The following is a 22,564-nucleotide window of genomic DNA, read 5'->3' as shown; positions in this document are numbered from 1 at the left end:
ACTGGCTAATATTTTATTGTGCAGGTTGTAAAGCAATGTAATGCACTGTAATTTCATTAAATAAAATTAAAGGATAACCATGCAGCACTTTTATTGAAAAAAAAAAAGTATCAATGAATTTCACACTCCCTTTGCCTCAACAAGCTCCACGTATAAGCCAATAAAACCTTCACTTACATTTAGGCCATGTGGACTATACATCGTGTTTCCCCCCAGAGCATCATTGTATCCTGCCGTCTGACTGATAACATGGCGCAGGGTATCCACCTGAAGGGACAGACAAGGTGGACAAGATGGTCAGCCGAGTGTCTCGCAGACGTCCAACACTAACTGTAAACATGCTTAGTAAAGCAAAAGATATTAACTGAAGTGAAATTAACAAAAAGGGACTTCTGAGACAGCAAATGTACTAACCAGAAAAAAACACGGCAAAAAGATTTTCAAAATAAAATTAAAAACAAAGGATAGTGATGTTACGAGCATGCTCAGGTATACTACTTCATCTAAAGCAGTTGTGGATTGATACCAAATAAATAAATGCATAAGTAAAAGTAATGGAACACATAGACTTTAAAAAAAATCTTAAATTAGCTTTGATTTTTCTTTACCTTTATTATGAATGAGCATATATTTTTTTCTGGTGTGGTAGTGAGTGTGTGCAGTGTGTCGGCTGTGTAGCTGCGTTAAACTCACAAAATGGAAAACATCAACAACAAACAATAACAAGATGAGACAGAAAGATAGCGATACAGAAGTACAGAAAAAAGGGGATAACATCGTACCAAAAAACCCAAATACCAACCCAAGAGCTCAAGTCAAAGCCAAATGCATTCAGACAATGTTTTGAATAGTAACCAGGAAACTGCTTTGCGGCATGATTGCAGTGGGGTGGGATCATATTTTGGCGGCCAAAGCATTCCATCCAAAGCGAAATAGTCAGTAAACACTTCAGTCAATGGGCTGTTATTGGAGGCCTCGCTTGGTAATTTGAACTGCCCGTGGATGGGCAGCATGTTTTTCTTATTCATGTTTTTTGGATTTTTTTTTTTTTTTTTGCTTTTTTCAGTTTGTTGTGCTTCTTAGACTGCACTGTGGATGGCTCAGTACACAGGCAAGACAAGGACAGCTCTCTGCACTAGTCGTCAGGAACTGTCCCTGATTGTTGCTCCTACCTGTGACTGTACATTGGCTCCGACTTGTGCCCCTTGGTAAGAATCCCCATTCAGACTCTGCATGCTCAAGAACATGTCCCCAGAGTTTGGGAGGTTAAAAGAACCTGAAGAACCTGGAAAGGGAAGATGTAAGTAGCTGAATACATGAGAGGGCTATAAAGGGAAAGCACAGGCACACACACAGACACGCACGCACGCACGCACACGCACACACATTTATCTGTAAAAAACACACCCAGCTCAAGCAGACAAACACACAGAAGAAAGACTCCCATAAAGCAGGCAACTACAGGGGTGACGGAAGAAAAGGCAAGGAACCAAAACAGAGGAGGAGGAGGATGATGTGCAGAAGAACTGAAGATCTTTTTTTTACGAATGCAGTGAGCACAAATTAAATGAAAATCACATGACAACAAGGGGACCGGTTCTATATGTGGTTGGTCGCTTAAGCTCCCAATTGTTCCACATCACCTACTTCCAGTCTAAATTAGCAGGGAGGTATCACATGGTAAATGACAAGGACAATAAGAAGCTTATGAAAAGACCAGTACCAGTAAACATGTTGCTTAAAAGAGTGTTTTTGCTCTCTGCAGAATCCAGCTGAAACTCTTCATCTTTCATCTGGAATCCTGGGTGCAAGAAAAAGGGACCACTTCATAAGCTTACCACATCCCGACGAAGCTCAAGCTAGTCCAAACTCAGCATTACATTACTCATCAAACTTGACTAAATATGCCCTTTCAGGCTCTTTGCTTTTATCTCTATTTTTATTCAGCATCAACTGCACACAATACCATTTTGATACTACTACTGCAGGTAAAATGCTCCCAGCAATTATGTTTCACTTTTTTGCAAAATGCCTTTACCATTCAGTGGGAATACATACCATTACATTAGAAATGACAAGAAGTTGACAGAAAGTCAAGGGAAAACAAATCCCACGGCATTATTTTTGAATTTTTTTTTCTTATTTTGCCAAAAATACATGTGTTCTCGGTTCACAAGTCAGGAACGCTCTCTTTATGCATGAGTTTGCTTGGCATCAACTGTCTTATAGACAGGAGACACTGTGATCCCCAAGCTGGGAGCAGAGCCTGTCACTCTAGCCTGTGTGAATGGTGCATGAGAGAGTGAGGCAGGCAGGCAGCAGGTTAAGGACTGAGGTAGAAGGTAGATCTTTTCGTTTGTTTTATTTGTCTATATTCAGGAATGCCTACCGGAGTTAGGTGTGGTAGGGGAGTTGGCCTGGCTGTTCTGCACTGCAGCGGCTGCAGCGTGTGCCGCATTTACAGCAGTCTTGGCGGCATACAGGTTGGCTTCTTCCTGAAACTTGCCGATATTTTTCTTGTACCGGATCCTTTTGTTGCCAAACCAGTTGGATACCTGCGTGGGAGAGCAGAAGGAGGAGGAGCAGAGGAGTCAGATGTCAAGCAGGCACAGCACCATGCACTGAGCAGTGCAATTGTTTCAAGATGTCATGTTTGGGTCCATCAAGTACCCAATTCCCAGCCCCTGTGCTAATGTCCGCCGGGTACACAAGCTAATTAAGCCGTAATCAGGAGCCACTTGTGTCTTCTCATGGATGGGAGCATGACATGCTCTCAGATCTGTCTCCTGACAAAACTAAAACACAAGGGGCTCCTATTGCACAGACGCTGAAGTCGGTACATATTTCTCATATGAGGACTGGTTGTTAAGGATACAAATTTTGACATTTCCCTCAGTGAAACATATGAATGTTCATATTTTATCCTCCACAGAATTCTCGCTGGTTCCAGACGAGTGGGTCCAGGTGATTGACATTTTATAGAAATACAGTTGCTTAACGTATTGTAATAATTCATCATATGAAGAGTACGTCCAATTTAGCATAACCACTGGAAAACATTACACAGTTTTTTGGGATTACTGAGTCTGGGTTGCTTTACTTTGGAAGATCATAAAACACTAAGGCAATGAAACATTTGTGCACGCTCAGTGATTTAGAGCGCCGTAGACATGAGAAGCAGTACAGAGATTATTGGGGCAGGCCTAGAGCTCTTAAGGCTCGAGAAAGACTCGAGATCAAACATGCACTAGAAACTGGGTACGTTCAGATTTAGAGCAGTCGGATATGTTAATTTTGTTGGACCGAAACGATGCCATTCAACATCAGACACTGAAAAGTTGTATGGTGTGAACCTTATGTGTGAATGCTGGCTCTGCAATAACAGTGGAATAATAATGAGATGATGCTTGTTTTTAATGGTCCTATAAATTAGAGTGTCTTGTCGCTGTGCTGCAGCCCCCCTCTCAGGCCCTGCAGCCCACGGCTGGACCAGCCAAAGAGCAGCTGCCCCTAATGACGCTTTATTTAATTTCCACCCATGTGCTTAAATTTTAATATCCCCAGCAGCCCGCCGATGCTGTGGCGTAAAAACTGACTGGATTTGCAGGACATCAGATCATTTCTATCCTACACGTCTCTGTGCTCTAAATCTTTAATATCTAGGCAATTAAAATTAATGACCATTCAGGCGAGGCCCACTGTTGGCAGGGTTTCCTTGACATCAATTGTTTGATGGGTTTACCTAGAGGTTAAACTAACAAGCAAGGCTTAATTGGAAGCAATGAAAGCCCTGGCCATCATCCTTTTTACTTAACCTGCTTAGAGTGGATTGTAGAGCCTAAGACGATGCAATATTGTTGCTCTTTTGGACAGCTCGCAATGTGCCCACAAACCCCTGAAAAATCATATAAAATGTTTTGTAAAGCTCATCAGTCTGTTTAATTTAACAAAATGTTCATAAAAACAGTGCATTAAACAGATCTGCATTTATTAAAATGTCAGTTGTGGCCAGTTGTGGTGTTTGCACGTTCAGACCTATTTTTATCATTAAATTTGACTTAATGGATACAGACTATACACTAGTTTACTTTCATCGCATATTACTTTCATCAGAAAGGAGGCAAATCCTGCAATAAAATATGACTGATTACTTCATAAAATTAATAGATTTTTTTTTTGAGTGTGTTATGATTGTAGTGCACACATTTATTGTGTTACAAGCCTCAGCAGTCTGGACAGACTCAGCCGCGGTGGCGTCACATCTTGTGGATGTTATACCACCCTTCTTTATTCTGCACACACATTTCTCTCCTGCCCGATGAACTCTGGCTTTAGTGATTCTCGGGTTCAGCTAAAATATTGAATAGATGCACAGCACAGCGCCGTAGCAGACCATGCATTCAATTGACTCCTATGTTTGGTAAGAATTACCTGACACCACCCGCACTCAAAGGCAGCGATTGTGTCATGACAATGCAGACTTCCTGTGCAAAGCTATAATACAACTGGCTTCATTGTTGCACACTGTAGTTGAGAGTTTGGACTATTTCATCGTGTCTCAGATAAATACTGCTTTCTGATCAATATATGACCAATGCATGAGCCAAAAGTGAGCTTGCAATGCCCTACTGTAAGATCAAATACAAAAAATAAAGCATTCGCTGCTTTGAAATTATTATTATTTTTAAATAGCTGAAATATTGGAAAGGGTGTCATACATTTTGCATTATAACAGAACATATTAACCCTGTGGTGGAATCAGGTTTAACAGTTAACCAGTGTTATATTGACACATATTACATCAAAGGTGGCCTCTGAAGCATCCACACACCTCAACACAAACTACATCCATCATATCCCATGCCCTTAGCCCTTTCTGCAATGCACATGCAAATTAAATAATAATAATAATAATAATAATAATAATAATAATAATAATAATAATAATAATAATAATAATAATAAAATGAATAAAAAAGGAAATAAGACCTGGTCTCGCACTAGGTAATATTACCACCTTAAATACATCATTGTGCATCAGTTCTGTGCTCAAGCAGTAATCGGACATGAAACAGACATCTGCAATTTTGTTAATTCAAGGGTATTTTAAGGGCATTAAAAGTAATAATAGAAAGGAAATGTGGCGTTTGGACTGCTGGAATCTGAGTGTGCGCTTTACTTGAAGATGACTTCATTTTCAGTTATCCCTGTTAAAATGATGCAGGGTGTTTCATCAGCAAAGATGTATTGAGCAAAGCTGCAAAGCGATATTGGCATACCATTCACAACTGATGGTGTTTAGTTAATGAACTACTTGTGCAATTAAGAAAGCACCAAAAAAAAAAGGGGGGGGGGGGGTATTAGTCCAGCCTGCAGCGTGACCACAGTAAGCCATATATGAATCTGAAAGGCTGGGCCACAGTGAGGGATAACATACTTATAGTGAACCCAGCATTATGTCAAGCCTCTCACTCTGTTACCCTCCTAAAATAAGCCAAAGCACTAAGAATAAGTCAATAATGATGTCTGCCATGGCCTCCGCTTATCGAGGAGTACACCACTAATGGGGCCCGGGATGAGTTCAGGTGAATTTTTAAAAGCCCTCTAATTTCTGCAAAGACTTATTTGTTCTCATGGGAACTGGTTCAGCGGACTGCTTTAGGAGACACTCAGACAACAATGCCCATTTCTTTAACTGCTGTAAATCACACAGTGATCATGAGGTGGGAGGGATATAAATAAACTCTAAGTGCAATTTTTTGGAGGGGGGGGGGGGGGGGGGGGCGTTCAAGATTTAAAAAGATCACACAATTATTCAACCTTCTACGAGAAAACAAAACAACAAGAAAAGAAAAGAAAAAGAAAACAAATAAATCATGTCATAAACCATAGCCAGAAAGTAAAAATTACATGTGACACATTTGTACACACATAGTATGGTGATAATATGGGTGTAGTGTAAAGATGTCAAACATTAAAAATAGGCTGCAATCTCTTGTTAAAAGTGGGATGTAAATGCTGATATAGCTTAGCCACGCTTTTTTTAAAATGTAAATTCAAACTTTAAATTTGATATTATAGCATTAGCATGGATCCAATAGTGTAAGAGAGGGAGGGTCTGTGCAGTGGACAACTGTGAGGCCATTACATACATGAACAAAGGAGGTACAAAAAAATGAAAACAGTGGATCAGGAGAAGTTATGACATACCTGTGATACTGTGATGGTGCTTCCCACCCCCTGAAGGCAAAAAAGAATGGGCTTTTACAGTATCTGACTCTTCATGACTACACTCAATATACCCCTCATCACCCCCTCCCCACACAGACAAAACACTGCAGATTATTGTATAGATTCATGTTTCTCTGATATTGTGTCTCAAGAGGACAACCATAGAACAATGGAGAATAAAAAAAATCTAGATAGTAGTCACAATCATAGCAAAGGGGGGAGGAAAAAAAAGAGAAGACAGGGTAATAATACTTTGGATGTGGGGGTTAGGTGTGAGAGATATTGCCTTCAGGTTTACCCAATGAGGAGGCTATGATAGATATCAAATTGGAAAGTTGACTTTTTAAGTGTGAAATATAACAGAATTAGCAGACTCCTGCAAGGTCACTTGAAGAGCAAACATATGAGTAAATACCCAGGATCATCCAGTGTTTTTGAAGCACCGGAGTGACCGCTTTTCTTAAAGTAATGGATGATGCCTTTTTTTTTTTTCTTTCCATATGACCTGAGCGACTGACCAGGCAAGAGAGAGAGAGCGCACATGGTGGATGGGAATGAGGGGGAAAAATGGCAGGGGACCCAGCGCTGGGGCGACTAAGGAAGGACAGCATAGTGCTTTGATTGAGGCTAAGATGATACAGGCCTCCCTTCCCTGTGGCCCTGCTCTGACTGACTGGGACCAGCCTTGACTGAAGGATCATTAGGAAGTCACAATGTCAAGGTTAGCAAAGGACATTGCGCCTTGGTGGTGCGACCTACGGTAACTATCCCTCGAGGCTCTTAGCCTTTCCCAACCTGATTACCCACCAGCTACTGTTAGACGAGCACTACCCACCTGGGAAACTGTGATGCTGCACTTCTTGGCCAGCTCCTCTTTTGCCTCCTCGCTCGGATACGGGTTGCTGAGGTGCGAGTAGAAATATTCGTTCAAAATTTCTGTTGCCTGCTTGCTGAAGTTTCTCCTTTTCCGCCTGAGTGGGGAGCAAAACGAGAGAAACACCGAGCAAGCCTATTAGTGAGACCAGCATTAACTCATCCATTTGGATTGCACAAATTGCACAATCAATCTCACACATAAATGGTGAAAATAATGAGGAATGGGCTCTAAGGGCCCTCAGGAGCAGGATATCGTGTCCTGCTCCAAGAGCCTCATCAACACACAAAAGACTACAACCAATAAACTGACAAGCACACAGACAGACACACACACACATACCGTTGCAAAATACATACAATGTTTAATTTGGTGTGTTGGTCTCCAATCTCTAGTCCAAGCGTGTAATGTGTAGAGTTTAGTGCAGCGGATGGGTGGGCTTCATGATGGAGCGCAAAGCCCAGTCGGAGTGCATCTCGGTACATTATAGAAATCATGGCATGCACAGTTGAGCATTGTTCCTGAAGTGCCACAGCCCCAGGGATCTCCAGTAGAAACAAGCAAACTCTAACTAGATCTGGGTCCCCTTCCCTCCCAGGGCACTACTTATCATGTTGTTGAGCATTTGCTTATTTTGCCTTGTTTACTGCGCTTCACACAGGCAGTGGGCAGCAAATGTGCTTCCACTTGGCTTGTTTGGCCCAAACTTGTGCTTCTCTCCGCAGAGCCTCTACAATGCACCATACTGTTAGTGATTAGAGTAATCCACAACACCTGCTGATGACCTCCCCTCCATCCATTACACATGACTCGGCCCCCATTTCATTTGGGTCCTAACTGCTCTCAGGTGTGAGTGCATGATTGTCTTGGAAATGGATAACGCATGGAACATGGGCATAATTAAAATCATGCATCTCTGCAGTGCTCACACTGTGTGCTGTGCCAGAAAAGTGAAAAGAAACTTCAGACCTGCGCACCGTCTAAAAATGACCTCGCCCACTGGATTTACTTATGTGGGTCACGCAGAAGCAATAAAAAAGTCGAAACTTTATACCTACACGCACGCGCGCACATTCGCACTAAGCACACACGATCAACTGACCTGGCATCAAGGAATCTGGAGCGCAGGATCATGACAGCCTCACAGGTGCTCTGCTTCAGTTGCATCTGGATGGAACTGAACTTACGGTGGATGATTCCCACCATGCGCTCAATCTCTTTGGGAGAAATGGGCCGCGTACGAGACTGTTCCCTCAGCAGGTTCATCACGTGGGTAGTGAATTCGTTACATGCCTGCCAAGAGAAAGAGTGACAAAAGCAACCAACGTGAGGTGGGTTTTTTTTGTTGTTTGTTTGTTTTAGAACTTTAAAAAGCTCTTGACTAATATTTTAAAGTTACATGAGTTAATATGCACGCTGTTCTTGATAAAAGCCTCCACGGAGTGCGGTGTTTGCATATAACTGTGACATAATAGGTGAAGTCATCTCAGAATAAATGCAGATCTGCAATTTGGCCTGGCCTTAATGCACTGAAGTTAAGCAGCTTTTCGTTAACACGGTAGTTCATACATGATTAATTAGAATAACTCATTTACGTAGTGCACACTTTAGCTCATTACTCTGAGTAAAATTTGTTAAGTATTTACATTTAGATAATTAAAACCTGGAAACACCCTTAAGAAAGATGCATTTACTCCAGGCGAAGTGTTGTGTGCCCCCGCATACCCACCTCCTCTCTTGGAGAGAGCACAAAGTAAATTACTCTAATTTACCTCACTGGCTTGCTGAGGCATCACAGTTTCACCTTCTATTTTCACCCATAATGCCCGTGTTTAATGGCAGGCTCAAAGTGCTGGGTGAAAGAGCTGATCATACTTTCATTTAACACAGATGACTGGGGCACTCCTTTGGATCTCTATAATCAACTACAACACAGTGAATAATACGGCAATTTTGCTTTTTCCCGAGCTGCTTTTTTTCCCACATCCTCCTCTATCGTACATATTCGCCACAGTTTGCAGTTGTGAAAGTACAACTCAGTGGCTTTAAAACATTTAAACACAAAGTCAAAATTTGAAAGCTGGTAGTCACATGGAATAATGCATAAAGAACATTTTGGAGGGTGTGTGCTATTTCCAATAAAAACTCATTCGGGAGGCATTTCTTGGGAGGATCTTAACCTTGGGGTTGTAAAGCTCCAACTTACCTGTTCATATTTCTCCAGCTCTGTGTGGTAAATCTGTCTGATCTGGGTGAGTTTGGCTCTGTAGTCGGAATGTTCGATTGAGTTGTCGGCTGCCCCGCCCGAGGCAGCGGCGGCGGCGGCTGCGGCGGCAGATCCGCCACCTTTCTCTGGTCCCGCTACTCCCTCTGCCAACAGCATATTGTCTAAACGCATGAGCTGAGGGTCTGGGGGGTCCTCCTCCTGAGCGCCACGGATGCTGAGACCTGCAGAGACACAGAAACAGGGACAGGTTTCAGCAAATGCATTCAAGAGATGAATTAAGATGGGAAAATTAACATTATTAATAAGAGAATAAGTCAAAACAGCTGAAATCAGAAGCGTTGACTCTATATCGTTTGATACTGTGATGTTTCCCCGTCAGGTAGGAACTGAGCGCCTCCTGTGTATATGCTGTGTTCCTGTCGCCCATGTGTACGCCTGTTCTCTTTTATTTACACACTGCGCTGCACACTGTGTGTACGGGAAGGCTGACATGACAGCAACATCCATAAACTGACAAATGCTCAATGGTGAAGTGGCACTTCTACTCTGTGAAAGGATGCTAAACAGAAAACTATACCTCTAGTAAGTGTCTGTCTTTCACACAGTGAATGCTGGGAAATCCACAAAAGTAACTACTGTTTTACTCGCGTCTATTTCCTTGTGAGTTTTGAATCTTCAGTTAATTCAATTTAAGAGGAATCTAGGACATTATAAGACTGTGAAATATTAATAAGGAAAAAAGTGTGCAGTGAATTGCATGCAAAGCGCAAAGCCTGATTTCTGTGTTTGTTTTCAGATGGTGCTGTTTATTTCCTCTGGTCTTCTGTCTCGCCAGCCTGTCAGCAGGTCGTAATCACACAGCAGATAGCGCGGGCTACGTGCACACCTGGATGCGCTGGCAGTGAAACCACAATGTCAGGCTTTTCAGAAAACAAACACAGAAAAAAGCTCTCGCAGGTCAAAATTACACCAAAAACACGCTCGAGCAATCAGGTCTAGTAAGTGGATAAAAATGTGGCTCAGTGGGCAGTAAATACTGAGTGGCTACTCAAACGTTATGATTACCAGAGTTGTTTCAATTCAATAATCCCTCCCGCAATTCAGGGATTTTCAAGAGCTCATTACAGCTTCATTAAGATATGGCTAGCCTTTGGATTCTAAATAAGAAGATTAGCGGCTCTATTGTGTCAGCCAGTAGGCATGCAATCAGAGAAGCCCTTTTTACCGTGCTTTGACCGACTGACCCTGCGAGTCGTCCACAAGAGTAAATACTAGAGAGAAAACACTCCTTTCTTCTTAATATCTTTCTTATAAACACAATCGTAGGTTAAAAAAAGCCCACAGTGTAACCTCTTTTCTGATGTTTTCATCCCCGTTGGTGGTTTGTTCAACTGCAATGCCACTGAAAGACAAATTTTCCTCTATTTATAGGTCGGCTGGCTTTGAGTCTTTTAGGTGTAATGGTGTGAAAGGAGTGGATGAATGTGGCTATTTGTGCTGGAGACATTGAGATGCTGGACAAGGCTCCATCAGGCTTTGCAGAGCCAAGCCATCCATGTGGACAATATGCCGCTGCTCCACTAACCCTCATCCACATCACGCTGCATCTGCACAACTCCACCCAAAGCCATCATTCTGGACAGACTCGACTGTTTCCATTCCAGTTTGTGCTGCGTGAAACAAAACGGCACATGATTCAAATGTGACTGACCAGATGCCCGGCTCGGGATCTCAACATGCTCTAATAGCTGGTGGTTTGTCTGCCACAACGGTTCATATTTTCCCTAATTCAGTGTTTACACCCACTCTCTGAATCAACGCAAACTCAGCAGGCTGCACTTTTCTTTGTGCTGCGGGTGGTGGTAAGTAGGTAGCCACGTTTTTCATGTCAGGTATATTAAATATAACTCTGGGACGCGGCGTACATTTCCACACCAAACCTAGTTGTCACTTTCACTCCACTCACTCCATATCCAGGGGAAATGCAGCTGAGGGAATTTACAGGGCTTTTCAGCTAAATGGGCATAAATCACTGGTTTCATTCAAACTAAATAATCACAGGCCATAAAGAGCTACTTGTCTCTTACCATATATTACCACAAAGTTCCTGTGTGCAATACCGTGGCCATTCACGGCAAAGGAAAACAGAGCGAGGCATTAGAAAGTGACACGTAATCCTGTTAGTCCGCTGACATGTGGAGTGGCCGTGACATTTTTATCATACGTGTCCATTTCTATTTAGGAAATCAGCAGGATAAAAATGATTACTGCGCTGCTCCGAGAAGGAGACGGCCCTGCAGGAGTCCACCAGGGTGTATTTGTGCCACGCCAGCTCTGGCTGGTCATTCATAACACATGTTATGGGAGGGATAGTGAGTTCATCTCAACCACATAAATACTGAAAATTAAAGAAAGAATAAGAGCGAAACGCATATCTCTGCCTCGCCGTCTCTTTTCCGCGCACCTTTGTTGGAGGAGCTAAGCTCGGCGTCATCACACAACTTCCACAATATAAGCTCAAGCGAGATAATATCTTTAATTTGCTGTGTGGTTGACAAATCTGTATGGTAACTCGCAATTCCACAGTAACATTTTGCAATGCTGCTTTTCCTGCTCAAATCTTTATCCTGTTTTTGTCTGATGATATGGGTATTAAAACAAGTTTGGGCACCCGAGTTTAGCTTTAATCCACCTCCACAGTCAAAGTGGGATTAATCTCGGTGCGAGGGGAAAGTGCGGGAGTCATGTCACCTTGGTAAAGCCTCTAAGCAAAAGAAAAAGGAAAAAAGAAAAGAAGAAAAGGAATTTAAGAAAGAAAAATCCATATCTTCCAGTTATTACACATGGGCTTGATGATGATGCTCGCTCACTTAATTACCAGGGCGCATTTCATGATATAAAAGGGGAAAAAAATGAGAAATTGTAATAATAATGTCACATGTCCTTAATCGGCCCCATTTGTCATTCAACAATACAGGTGGGGTAGCCGGGTAGGAAAAAAAAAAGCACTTGCATATATGATTGTTCCTCATTTCTCTTCTGTGGCTGAGACAAAAGGATACGCTGTGATTAATCCTTCCCTATCAGTTAGGGGTGGCTCTTCTTTTCACTTTTTACAGGTTTCACTGTCATTATCTGATTCGTGGATGTAACAAATTTGACAGATAAAGGCAATGCAGGCCTTTTCTCTCATACACTCTCCCCTGTTCACTGTTTATAATCATTTCCGGTTCGGGGCCGTTGTCTCGTACATCATTCCCTGCTTGAAGCCCTGACAGCGATCTGAGCACTGCCTGGGGCTGCTCTCCTTTCCTCCCACCTCTTTTTCCCCCTTGTGCCCTCTTTTATTCTGTGGGCTTAGCTGACCTTTGCCCCGCTGCTTGTTTACTCTCATCACTGAAGTGTGAGCAGGAGAGCCATAAAGGAAGAGCCCCGCTGGGTTAATGTGGCCTGCTGAAGAGTGCAGGGGTGGCTCTGGGCTTCTCCACCTCATTCTGCCTCGCTCAGTGCACTGTCAGACACGAGATGATACACTGGAAGAGTGGCGCTTCTTGCAGATGAAGCCAGAGATTTTAATTTTTTTGCGATACTTTTCTCTCGATACCTAAAGGACATTTCGAGATTAAAAGTTCTGTGAAGCAGTAAAGTAACCTATGTTTAGATGATACGCGCTGTGACTCGGTTACTTCCACCACTGTTTCCAAAACATCCTGTTCATTACAAGTAACCCTGACCTCCTGCAGTCCTCTCCTACCCACTGCCTCTAGTGAACAGCTCCGGCCACATATCGACAGTCTGTTCATCTAATTGCATCGATCTGCAAAGGTCTCCCAAAGCCAACTAATCGAAACAGAATTTATTTTCTGTCAATATTTGCAAAGGTCATCTCTCTTAAAGCCGTGGAGTTGATGGTGTGAGGAGAGAATCGTCTGGAAGGAAGAGCAGGACCGTGGCTTCTAGCCTGTTACTGAAGCTCGTCCAAGGTGAGCTTTAACTTAAGCTTGGCACTCGGGATCCGGGGCTTCTAATCCACCGTGTTATTAAAACCCGCTGCCAAAGCAAAACACTAGAGACTACAGAGGGCTTAGAGTATCCATTTCACAAAGAGGCCAGTGTCACTACAGCCGCGTTCCACGTCTCCTTTGACTTCATATCATCTCCTTTGTCGTGGCGCCTGGATCGGTAACCTTCAGCTCGAGAGGCGGGGAGCTGGATCAAATTACCATTGAAAATCTTTTGTTCTGTCAAATGAAACATAAGAATCCTCTTTCATCGACGTTCTTAAAGGCTTTTTTTTTTCGAAGATTGGCCTACATCCACATGGCACAAAGAATCTGAGAGAATGCCTGTGGGCTCTCTCTCTCTAACATGTACAGTAATTAACATGCCATTAACACATTAATACACATTAACTATTCCCAATGTTAATGGCAGGGTAATTATCATACCTGATACCACTCTGTGGGGAAGCCAAAGCACATTTGCCACTTTGTGTTTCACTTTCTTTGTTGAGTGAGCTGAAAAGAATAATTTGGGAAGATGGCTCGGTCTGCTTTCCTCCACATGAACAATATCTGCGTCAGTGCAAATGGATATATTGTCTGTCTCCAGCTCAAACGCTAAGAAGGGCGTCCGTGTGAATAATGCAGCTGTTCTGATTTTACTATAAAAACACCGGAAAGGAAGAAAGCGCCCATTGTGAGGCGCTAAGGACTGGGTTTTTTTAGAGGTGAGGCTGAAACACTGGAAGGGACAAAGAGTGTGGTGATTAAATGCCGAGCAGTAGAAGACAGGGAATGGGCCCTAAACTGGGGAATCCCTGTCTGGAATGATGATGTATTTCCTCCCAGTGCAGTGAGTGATAAGCTAATCAGCCGCGCTGACAGTGAAGTGTTACAGCCCCCCAGTGCTGGGTCAAGACTTCTCCCATCATACACCACCAGCACACACTAAACAGACAGCGCATGGAGATGGTGGCGCTGGGGAGTGACAAAAAGTGGCTCTGGTCAGAAAAAGAAGATCTCTGTCAGTTCAGGTAGCCTTTGTCCTTTGGTGATGATGAGGCACTCCTCCCCTCCCAAAAAGCTGTGACAGCATTGGGGTGGGGGGGTTGGGGTGGAGGGGGGCATGCCACTCTCGACCCACAACTCCAAGACATGCGAGGAGCGGGGGTGGGCAAAGGGGGTGGGAAAAGACAACCCAAACAGACATCTTGAAGACATTTTGCCAGGCACACCAAAATTAATCACTGTCCCACGGTGGCACTGACATTTGTGGGAAGTGACACACAACATGACAGACTAGAGGGAGAGGATGAAAGGAGAGCGAGGGAGGGTGGGAGGGCTGAGTAAACAAGAGCCACTGTCACTCGCTCTGATCATGTGTGTGCGCGCACCCCTGTGTGTGTGTGTGTGTGTGTGTGTGTATGTGCATTTGTGTGTTTATATGTGGATATGTGAGTGCCCACTTTGTTTCCTGCCCTCTAAGACTCAAATGTGGGCAAACAGCCAAGTGGTTCAGTGATGGCTGACCAGGCCTGGTGGTGGCGGACACACGCGGCGGTCGGGGGAGACTGGCCAAATGAGCGGACAGGACCTCCGCTACAGATCAGCACACTGACTGACCCTACAGGACACGTACAGCATGGGGCTCCAACATAGGGCTCACGTGGTTCACATGGTCCGCTAGTCACAGAATGAGCAACAAACACAGAGACATCCGTGTGGTACTCAGGCAGCCGTACCAAAACCTAGGACAAACATAACATACGCTCGATAAACAGAACGGAACAAATGACAGGAAAATCTTCCACAGCAGCTTCAGTGTGCCTTGGTTTTGGTTTTATAAATCTTTTGGATTCTGCTGGAGGATTGAGCACCATTCCTCCAGCTGATCTTCATTTATTTGTTATTTGAAACAAATAAAGTGGTCAAAAAACACTGTCATCTTGGGAGAGACCACTCCCATCAAGACAGGAATGTTAAAGATCTGCAGTGACACTTCCCTCTACAGGGGACAAGTGGACACAAACCACATGAGAAACCCCTCCACCCCCACATACTCGAACTGCCTCACTAGGCTCTCAGTAGGTGACATGCATTCAGACCTATACCCTCTGTTGGTGTTGGTAAGGGATGAATCATCCGACAATGTCCCCCTTTTTTTCCTGCATCTCTAAACCAGTGATAGTTTTTAAACTTCTGAACCTTCAAATTTGCATCTATCTTTGTAGGGATCAGTTTAAGGACTCCAATACTGCTGTAATGTCCCTCTCTATGTAACTGTCAACAGTCTACTGTTGCCGACACTGATCACATGCTGCATTGGCATTCTCAAGTCAGCTAGGGAAGAGTTGCTCTTTTGTTTTTCCCTGAATGTTGCTCTAGTGCACAAGCATCACGGGCCAATAGCAGTTTCTGACCATCTTTCCCACAGATCTCAATGCAGACGTCACTTAAGTCACTGTTCTTACTGAAGCACTAGCGGAGCAGTCTTTGTGACCGAAGCCCCTACCATCTGTGTCCCAACTATGAAACCACTCTTTCACCAGTGAAGAGAAATATGGGGGGGGGGGGGGGGGGGGGGGGGGGAGTTTTACTGTCCAAGAATCAGACCCACTGCTTCACAAGATGTCTTTGCATGATCGAATGCCAGCTGCTTAACTCCTGCGTACCTGTAGTCACTGTAATTTTCCACTCATTTATTTATGCCTTCCCTTTAATTTGTCCCCCACCCTTATTAGTCAAATAATATCTGTAAGCCTCATCTAGACTAGCACGTGGAGCGTAGATCACTTTGAGACCGTTATTGCATCTCATGTTTCAATATTTCATTTTATTGCCCCCTATATTGTGTTAGCATGTTTTGCTTATTTCTTTTCTTCAGTTTCATTTTATATTTCATGTATTGATGGTCTTTAGCTGCTAGCCTCAATTTGCTGGAAAGGTAGGCTGATTTGTTATTCAGACCCCAAGCAAATAATGCAAATGTGGCACTGAAAGCCACTTATGAAATACCCAACGGCAACTAATCACTCCTCCTCTCGTTCCAGCCTTTCTACAGCCTCCTAATTAGAAGATGGAGATTGCATGAAACCAGGTCACACAGCAGGTCTTGTACACACCGATAACCAGGCAAATACGCAGGCAAAACTTTGCCCAGACACTAAGCCAAGCATGCATTATTTTAAAGGCTAGAGGTGAAAAATAATGCTATTCAGGTTATTAATCCCATATATTTCACTGTATGCTTCCAAAGAAAGGATTTGGGCTGGAAGCATTTTGTCTGTGTGTGTTTATGTGTGTGTATCTGTGCATGTGCATACGTCCATGTCTGCATGTGTGCGTGCAAAGGCTAGATGCTCACATAAACAAAGAAAAGGCATTGGTAGCATACAGCCAACCATGATCCACTGCCAGAGAGATTATTCTTTGCAGTGCCATTTCTGCAAGAGAGTTGACAGTCCATCATTTAGATTTTGCAGTGTATCCACGAAAAGGCTGCATTGCCTGAAGCAGAAGGAGCTGCTCTTTCCTTCAGTGTCTTTTATAGAAGAGAATTCAGCTCCAAATTGTAAAGCCAGAATGTTTTGCTAGCCGTGCTAGCGTGTAAGGACTCTGCTACGAGGCAAGCGGGGTTATGACATCGGAATAAGACTGCACTTGACGTGCTGATTCTCGGTGGGGACTGATAAAGCTCACAAAAACAAATCCACCTCCAGTATCTGAGGCTGAATGCACCCAGGACGACAGCGCTTTTTCTGGAAGCATCCTGAGTCTGAGCCATGTTGCAGGTTACTGCTAGGTCTGCAGAGTGCAGTGCAAGGAGTGGCTGGGCAGATCAGGTCCAGGCCAAACAACAGCTTGTGACAGAAGCAGGCCAAAGAGGACGCAGAGATTTAACAGGCAGCCGGCCTGCCATCCACTCTTTTTCAGCTCTCCTTATACTCAGCCCATCACTTCCGATCCATCGCAAGCGACTCTCAAAGAACACAGCAAGAATATAGTTTTGCATTGCTATGAGAAAGGGACAAAATAATAGTTGCACGTTTGTGAAAAATGAGTTAAATATCATTACTCTCATTTTATTTTGATTGTATTACACACCTGCCGAGGATACTCCACTTTTTTTAATGACACCCTGAAAGCAAGGTAGCAAAAAAAAAGAGGTTATTTGGTGCTAATTATTCCCAGCATGTACTTTACACAACATTTAATGAGTTAGACTGGAGGTGTGGCCATTGGCTGTGACTTGCTCGCCCAGTTACCGAAGATGAACCATGCAATCTCCCTCACGTCACCCCTGTCATGTGTACCACGTCCCCCTCCGCATCCAATTCCCCGCTAAGGCTTCAGTGGAGCAGAGACGAGGCGCCACTGAAGCAACACAACAGCTCCCGTAGCGTCTCCACACACCGGCTAGGGAGGGGTTGAAGGGGGGTAGAGCTGGGAGCTCGCTCCCATAATTACAATAATTAACAGTTGCAGATTTAATTGGAAGGGAAGGCATTAACAGGAGGAACATTGTGGTGGCGCATGCAGAGGGAACCTTTGCTGCGAGAAGCTTTTGTCTTCTTTGTACCTAATGGTGCCTTGGCTGTGGTTGGCGAGTGCTGACACAACACAACACAACCGAGCTGAGGGTTCAGACGGTAGAGCTTGTCAGGACTCAGACTGGAGGCAGATAATTAGGTGCCAGGTTAATGAGAGCACAGGCTCTTGATGGCATTTGGTTACTGTATGTGGGCAATTAATGACTTTGTTTTTGTGTTTTTATTGCCCACTTGAGTGGAAAACATAATACATTATTCACCTCAGGCCCGGCGTGTGGTGTTTGATGGAGTAGCAGTGACTCTGGACTAAAGAATCAGTTTCATTCACCGTGGCGAATTCAAAACAATACATAGTATACTGAGTTGTGAAATGCAATCTCGGCTCACTCACGGCTACTGCGCCGTCTGACCTTTTCAGAGCGCATTACCTCGTGTCGTCAGCAATGATGTTAAAAACTCCAAATATGTCAAGCGAACGCTGAAGTCACTGGTCAGGCGGAGGACAACGTAGCCCACAAAACACACCAGAACAAAGAAAGCAAACCCGAGCGTTGGCTTAATTCTCCGCGTCGCGTTTCATAATGCATTTACGAAATTCCACACCCCGTGGAAAAGCCCCGCTTTCATTCCAGAGGATTTATTGGCAATGAATCCACTGAGAGGTCTTTAGACATCCTCTTCTTTAGCCCAACCGCTCGACGCCTCCTATTTTGGAGTTAGTTGTTCTCTAGCCTGTGGTGGCCAATTAGAGTGCTATAAGATAAATGGGCACCCGCAACTTTGATGTCCATCTTTTTAATAAGCTTTGGTTAAGATGACATCTGTGTGAAAGAGTTCAATATCTTCACAGTGGGAGAGAAAAGAGGTTTATTCTAAAATGAAATATCATGTAAATACTGCTGGAGGTTTAGGCTGGGTGGGGTGGGGTGTTGGGGGATCACAGTGTCTGCTGTGACTCTGGTGTTGGCATTCATTATCTTCCACTGCAGTCGCGCAGATTAGTCAGCGAAAGATGATTTTTAGAGCCTTGTGAAATCTAGGCTTTTATATACGCCGAATACTGAATCAGCTTTAGCAGGATTCAAATAAGGAGAACGTATCACATCTGAAAAACAGTGTCTATTTTATATATGTATATATACAGAAAAGTCAAAAAGAACATAGTAGAGCAGTAATAGGATAAAAGGTGCAGTGTAACAATATCTAAAATGGTGGGGTAATAAAATGGTGCATGAGTCTGTATGAATGTGGGAGAGAAGGAGAGGTGGAAAAAGCATATATCTAACCTAGCCTGCGGACTTGCTCCTTTATATGTGCGTGTAACTCAGTCAGGAATAATGTAAATGTCTGGAGAGTCTTAAGACTGAGCAGGCCCGTATAAAAGCACCCTGTTTCGGGCTAGTAAAACAAGTCAATAAATACAGCGGAGAAGTCAGTGCTGTCTGCTGCACTCTCGTGAATGAAAACAGAGGTGAACTGCTTATTTTCAGTCTGGCACCAGAGGTTGACAGCGGCATTATGGGCGCTCATACATTCTGACTATCACTCGTCACAAGCTATATCTGTCAACATTACACTCAAGTGCATTTTAGATGTAAAACAAGCCTTCGCCTTGCTGGTGGGGTGGGGGGCAGTATTTATGACTCGGCGTGGTCAGCTGCTAAATGAACTAAACAGCGGTGGCTGACCGCGGTTGTGACGTCCTCGAACTACTTTTCCGTCTCGCCCACTTGGCCTGTTTGTCTTGTTTGCAGATTCTCACGGGCAGAATAAACACAGAAGAGCTACATGCGAAGCCTCTGCAGGCTGGCACTTACTGTGGGAGAAAGCGCGTCTAAATGGGAAGCCAATGGCACAGACTCGCACAAGATGGAAACACCATTAGGTAGGCAAACACTTTACCGAGATAACTGCTACCTGATTACAAGAGGGAAGCGTAGCCATGGTTCTCCTTTTTTTTCATACTGTATCAACACTTTGGGAAAGCAAATATTTCAGTGACTACCCTCGCCGCGCTTTAATCCATATGGCGCATTCCGCGTGTCACCACGGATGTTACACTCCCCGGATGGGTTTTCAGAATAGGAAGAACTGCTCTCTATAAGCAGTGCTCACCTGCTCCGTGCTACACAATGAATATACAGAGGTCACACACCATATCACACCAGGGCCAGCATCAATCCTTTATTAAATTACCCAGCTATCTTATTTTCTGTCACCACACTGATATGAGGGTTATCTTTTTCATTTATGTAGCGGATTTTCAGGGGATTATGCATTAAAGATTAGGGGTGTGTATACCTCAGCACAACAAAATGCAATACCTCAGACAGCGCATGGCTGATGTGTGTTAAGGAAAAGGAGGTGCTATAAAACAAATCTTCAGCAGCCAGAACCGGACAGGGTTTATTCTCCTCAGACAATACAAGCTGTGACTATACAGAATGCTTCAACCCTAAAATACTGTGGTAAGCAATACAAATCCCTTGGACAAAATGAAATGTATTAAACATGTGGATTTCATAAATCTCCCCTTCCTCGGTCTGGGTCAGAGGTATATTCACTGTAGAGCTCAGCAGGCATTTTTTTTTCTTTCCCCAGCATTGTTACACCGAGTCGCAAGTGCTCCGAGTGGTTTCAAAATGAATGTCAGCAAAAGCTGCATGTGTACGGCAAACAGCAGATCCTCACACTAAAATGGTTCAAATCACTTACCCCTGCTACTTTATAAGAGTACAACACTGGTGAAGGGATTTAGGGGTCTGCTAGAGGAACGCTGTAGCTGAAATAGTGAAGCGGGATCTACATTGTAAATGTGAAATCGTCTAAGATGAACAGTTCCGGATACTTCTCTAAGCTCACACTCTACAGTACAGACAGTTTAAAAAAAAAATGCCATTCAGATCCGAGCACAACACTGTTAAACACCCAACTGGGATCCCTTTAACCTTGAGTAGCATACCAAAGGTAGAAGCAGCCTGGGGCTATGGGGGTGACTGGCTAGCACAACTCCCAGTACCATGCTGGTCCACAGTGGGGGCCCGACATGGCCAGATTGCCAGAGCGGCCAGGAGAGGTGGTACTACAGAGTTAGCAGGGACTGATCATTCATCTGCCACAGCATTCATTTAAGTTGCTTCATTATCTGTTTGTTTTGTTTTCCAAACGATTCTGTGCTGGTAACCTCGCTGAGGAGAAATAGCACCAATGTTCACCTTGTGACTGATAAAGCATCTGTTGGCGGTTCGTTTGTGAGACGTTCCTGCTAATTATTTAGCTAGCTTGATGGATAATATGTGATCATTAAAGATCAGCGCTAAGAAAAGGGAGTAATTAGCACTGCTTTGTGGTTCTTGCTAGGACTTGAAGTAGCACAGATACACAATTAAATATTTGCACTTTTTGGACATACCAACAGGCTATACAATTTGGATTTCAAACTAAAAGCGTATTAATGATCTATGGATGTTATATATAGTCGTGCTTCGTGCGTCTGTGTGTGTGAGGGTGGGGGGTGTCGGGAGGGTGCAGGAGATGAATAAAGATGGAAGATAAATTAGTGTGTGTGAAAGAGGATTTTCTTTCCCTCAAGCTCACGTTACAGCTGAAGCAAAAACAAATAATGAAGCCTACAACCTACGAGTCACTTCAGTCCCATTGTACGATTCAATCATTTTTGTGACAGCTGACGATTACTTCATCATCACATAGAGATTAAAAAGTTGTCAAATTAAATATTAAAGAGGGACTGCAGGCAGTGGTGAATTTTTAAAGGAATAACACAGATTGCAGATGAAACGAGGCACCTATATGCATATTTTATGCCATAGGGAACAAATGCATATTTCTTTCCTCTAGGCCACCTACTTTGTAATAAAGAATAGCGAGCGTATAGATGTGGCAATGCAAGTACAGCAGAAATGATATGAAAGAGAAATTGGTTCTACATAATGATGTCAAAAGGAATACGGCTCTGCATGGTCATGCAGAATAAAGATAAGATTCTCTTTCTCCGTCAGTGAATATTTTGCTAATGGTTTCTTCATTTCCTTAAAGAATAAAGAAGTCAGCTTTGTATGAACCTTGAATGAGGTTTCTATTGAATGAAGTTAACATTTATCTTTCAATGGCAGAAGAGATCTGTTGAAAATACCCATGTGTGGAGCAGAATGCTGAATATAAAAGCTTTGTCATCTGTTGAAATAAAGATAAAGTGACAAGTGACAGTAAATGCTATCACATTTTCAGCAGAAGAGAGGTTTGAAGAGGAGAACAAAGCCACGAAATGCAATGCAGAGAGGGTTAAATCCCTGCAAAGAACAGAGAAGAGGCTGCATTTCACTAAGTCAGCATCGATTGGAGTAAACAATGACTGATCAATACGCATATAAAGGGCTCCTCCTAACAAAGACTTACATGCAGATTTCATATATTATATCTCTCAGAGAACGTTTTCTCAAGCCTGTTGAATTAGCAGCGTCGCACCTTTTTTTTTTTTCTCCTCTGAGCAGTTTTCTATTCGGTGCTGCTACATAGACGCACTCTTGTGTCCATACACACTTACTCATGCAATAAGCATCACTGTCACAGAGGCTTCCTTTCCAAATGGTTCAGCCTCCACCATCTGCAGGCGTTCCCAGACACACCGCTTTGAGTCTGCCATAATGATGCATGACTAAGT

At 43.5% G+C, this 22,564-nt stretch overlaps 1 protein-coding gene across 7 annotated transcripts in view; it reads right to left on the bottom strand.

Moving 5' to 3' along the window:
- Positions 1 to 22,564, bottom strand: part of pbx3b (pre-B-cell leukemia homeobox 3b) — a 57,661-nt gene that overhangs the window by 2,854 nt on the left and 32,243 nt on the right. For 2 of the 7 annotated variants that reach the window (XM_085180225.1, XM_085180226.1), the window contains exons 3-10: positions 9,312 to 9,553; positions 8,208 to 8,398; positions 7,067 to 7,202; positions 6,211 to 6,240; positions 2,390 to 2,555; positions 1,724 to 1,801; positions 1,173 to 1,285; positions 178 to 267 (exon numbers count right to left, since the gene is read on the bottom strand). In XM_085180225.1, the coding sequence (XP_085036351.1) occupies positions 178 to 267; positions 1,173 to 1,285; positions 1,724 to 1,801; positions 2,390 to 2,555; positions 6,211 to 6,240; positions 7,067 to 7,202; positions 8,208 to 8,398; positions 9,312 to 9,553 (1,046 nt within the window). The remainder of the gene's footprint in view (positions 1 to 177; positions 268 to 1,172; positions 1,286 to 1,723; positions 1,802 to 2,389; positions 2,556 to 6,210; positions 6,241 to 7,066; positions 7,203 to 8,207; positions 8,399 to 9,311; positions 9,554 to 22,564) is intronic. The other 5 variants (XM_085180227.1, XM_085180228.1, XM_085180229.1 and 2 more) reach the window with 3 other exon arrangements.

Source organism: Neolamprologus multifasciatus, chromosome 12, assembly GCF_963576455.1.
Source record: "Neolamprologus multifasciatus chromosome 12, fNeoMul1.2, whole genome shotgun sequence".
NCBI classification, from domain to species: Eukaryota; Metazoa; Chordata; class Actinopteri; order Cichliformes; family Cichlidae; genus Neolamprologus; species Neolamprologus multifasciatus.
The sequence above is the reverse complement of the archived record's forward strand: the minus strand, read 5'-3'. Positions and strand labels throughout refer to the sequence as shown.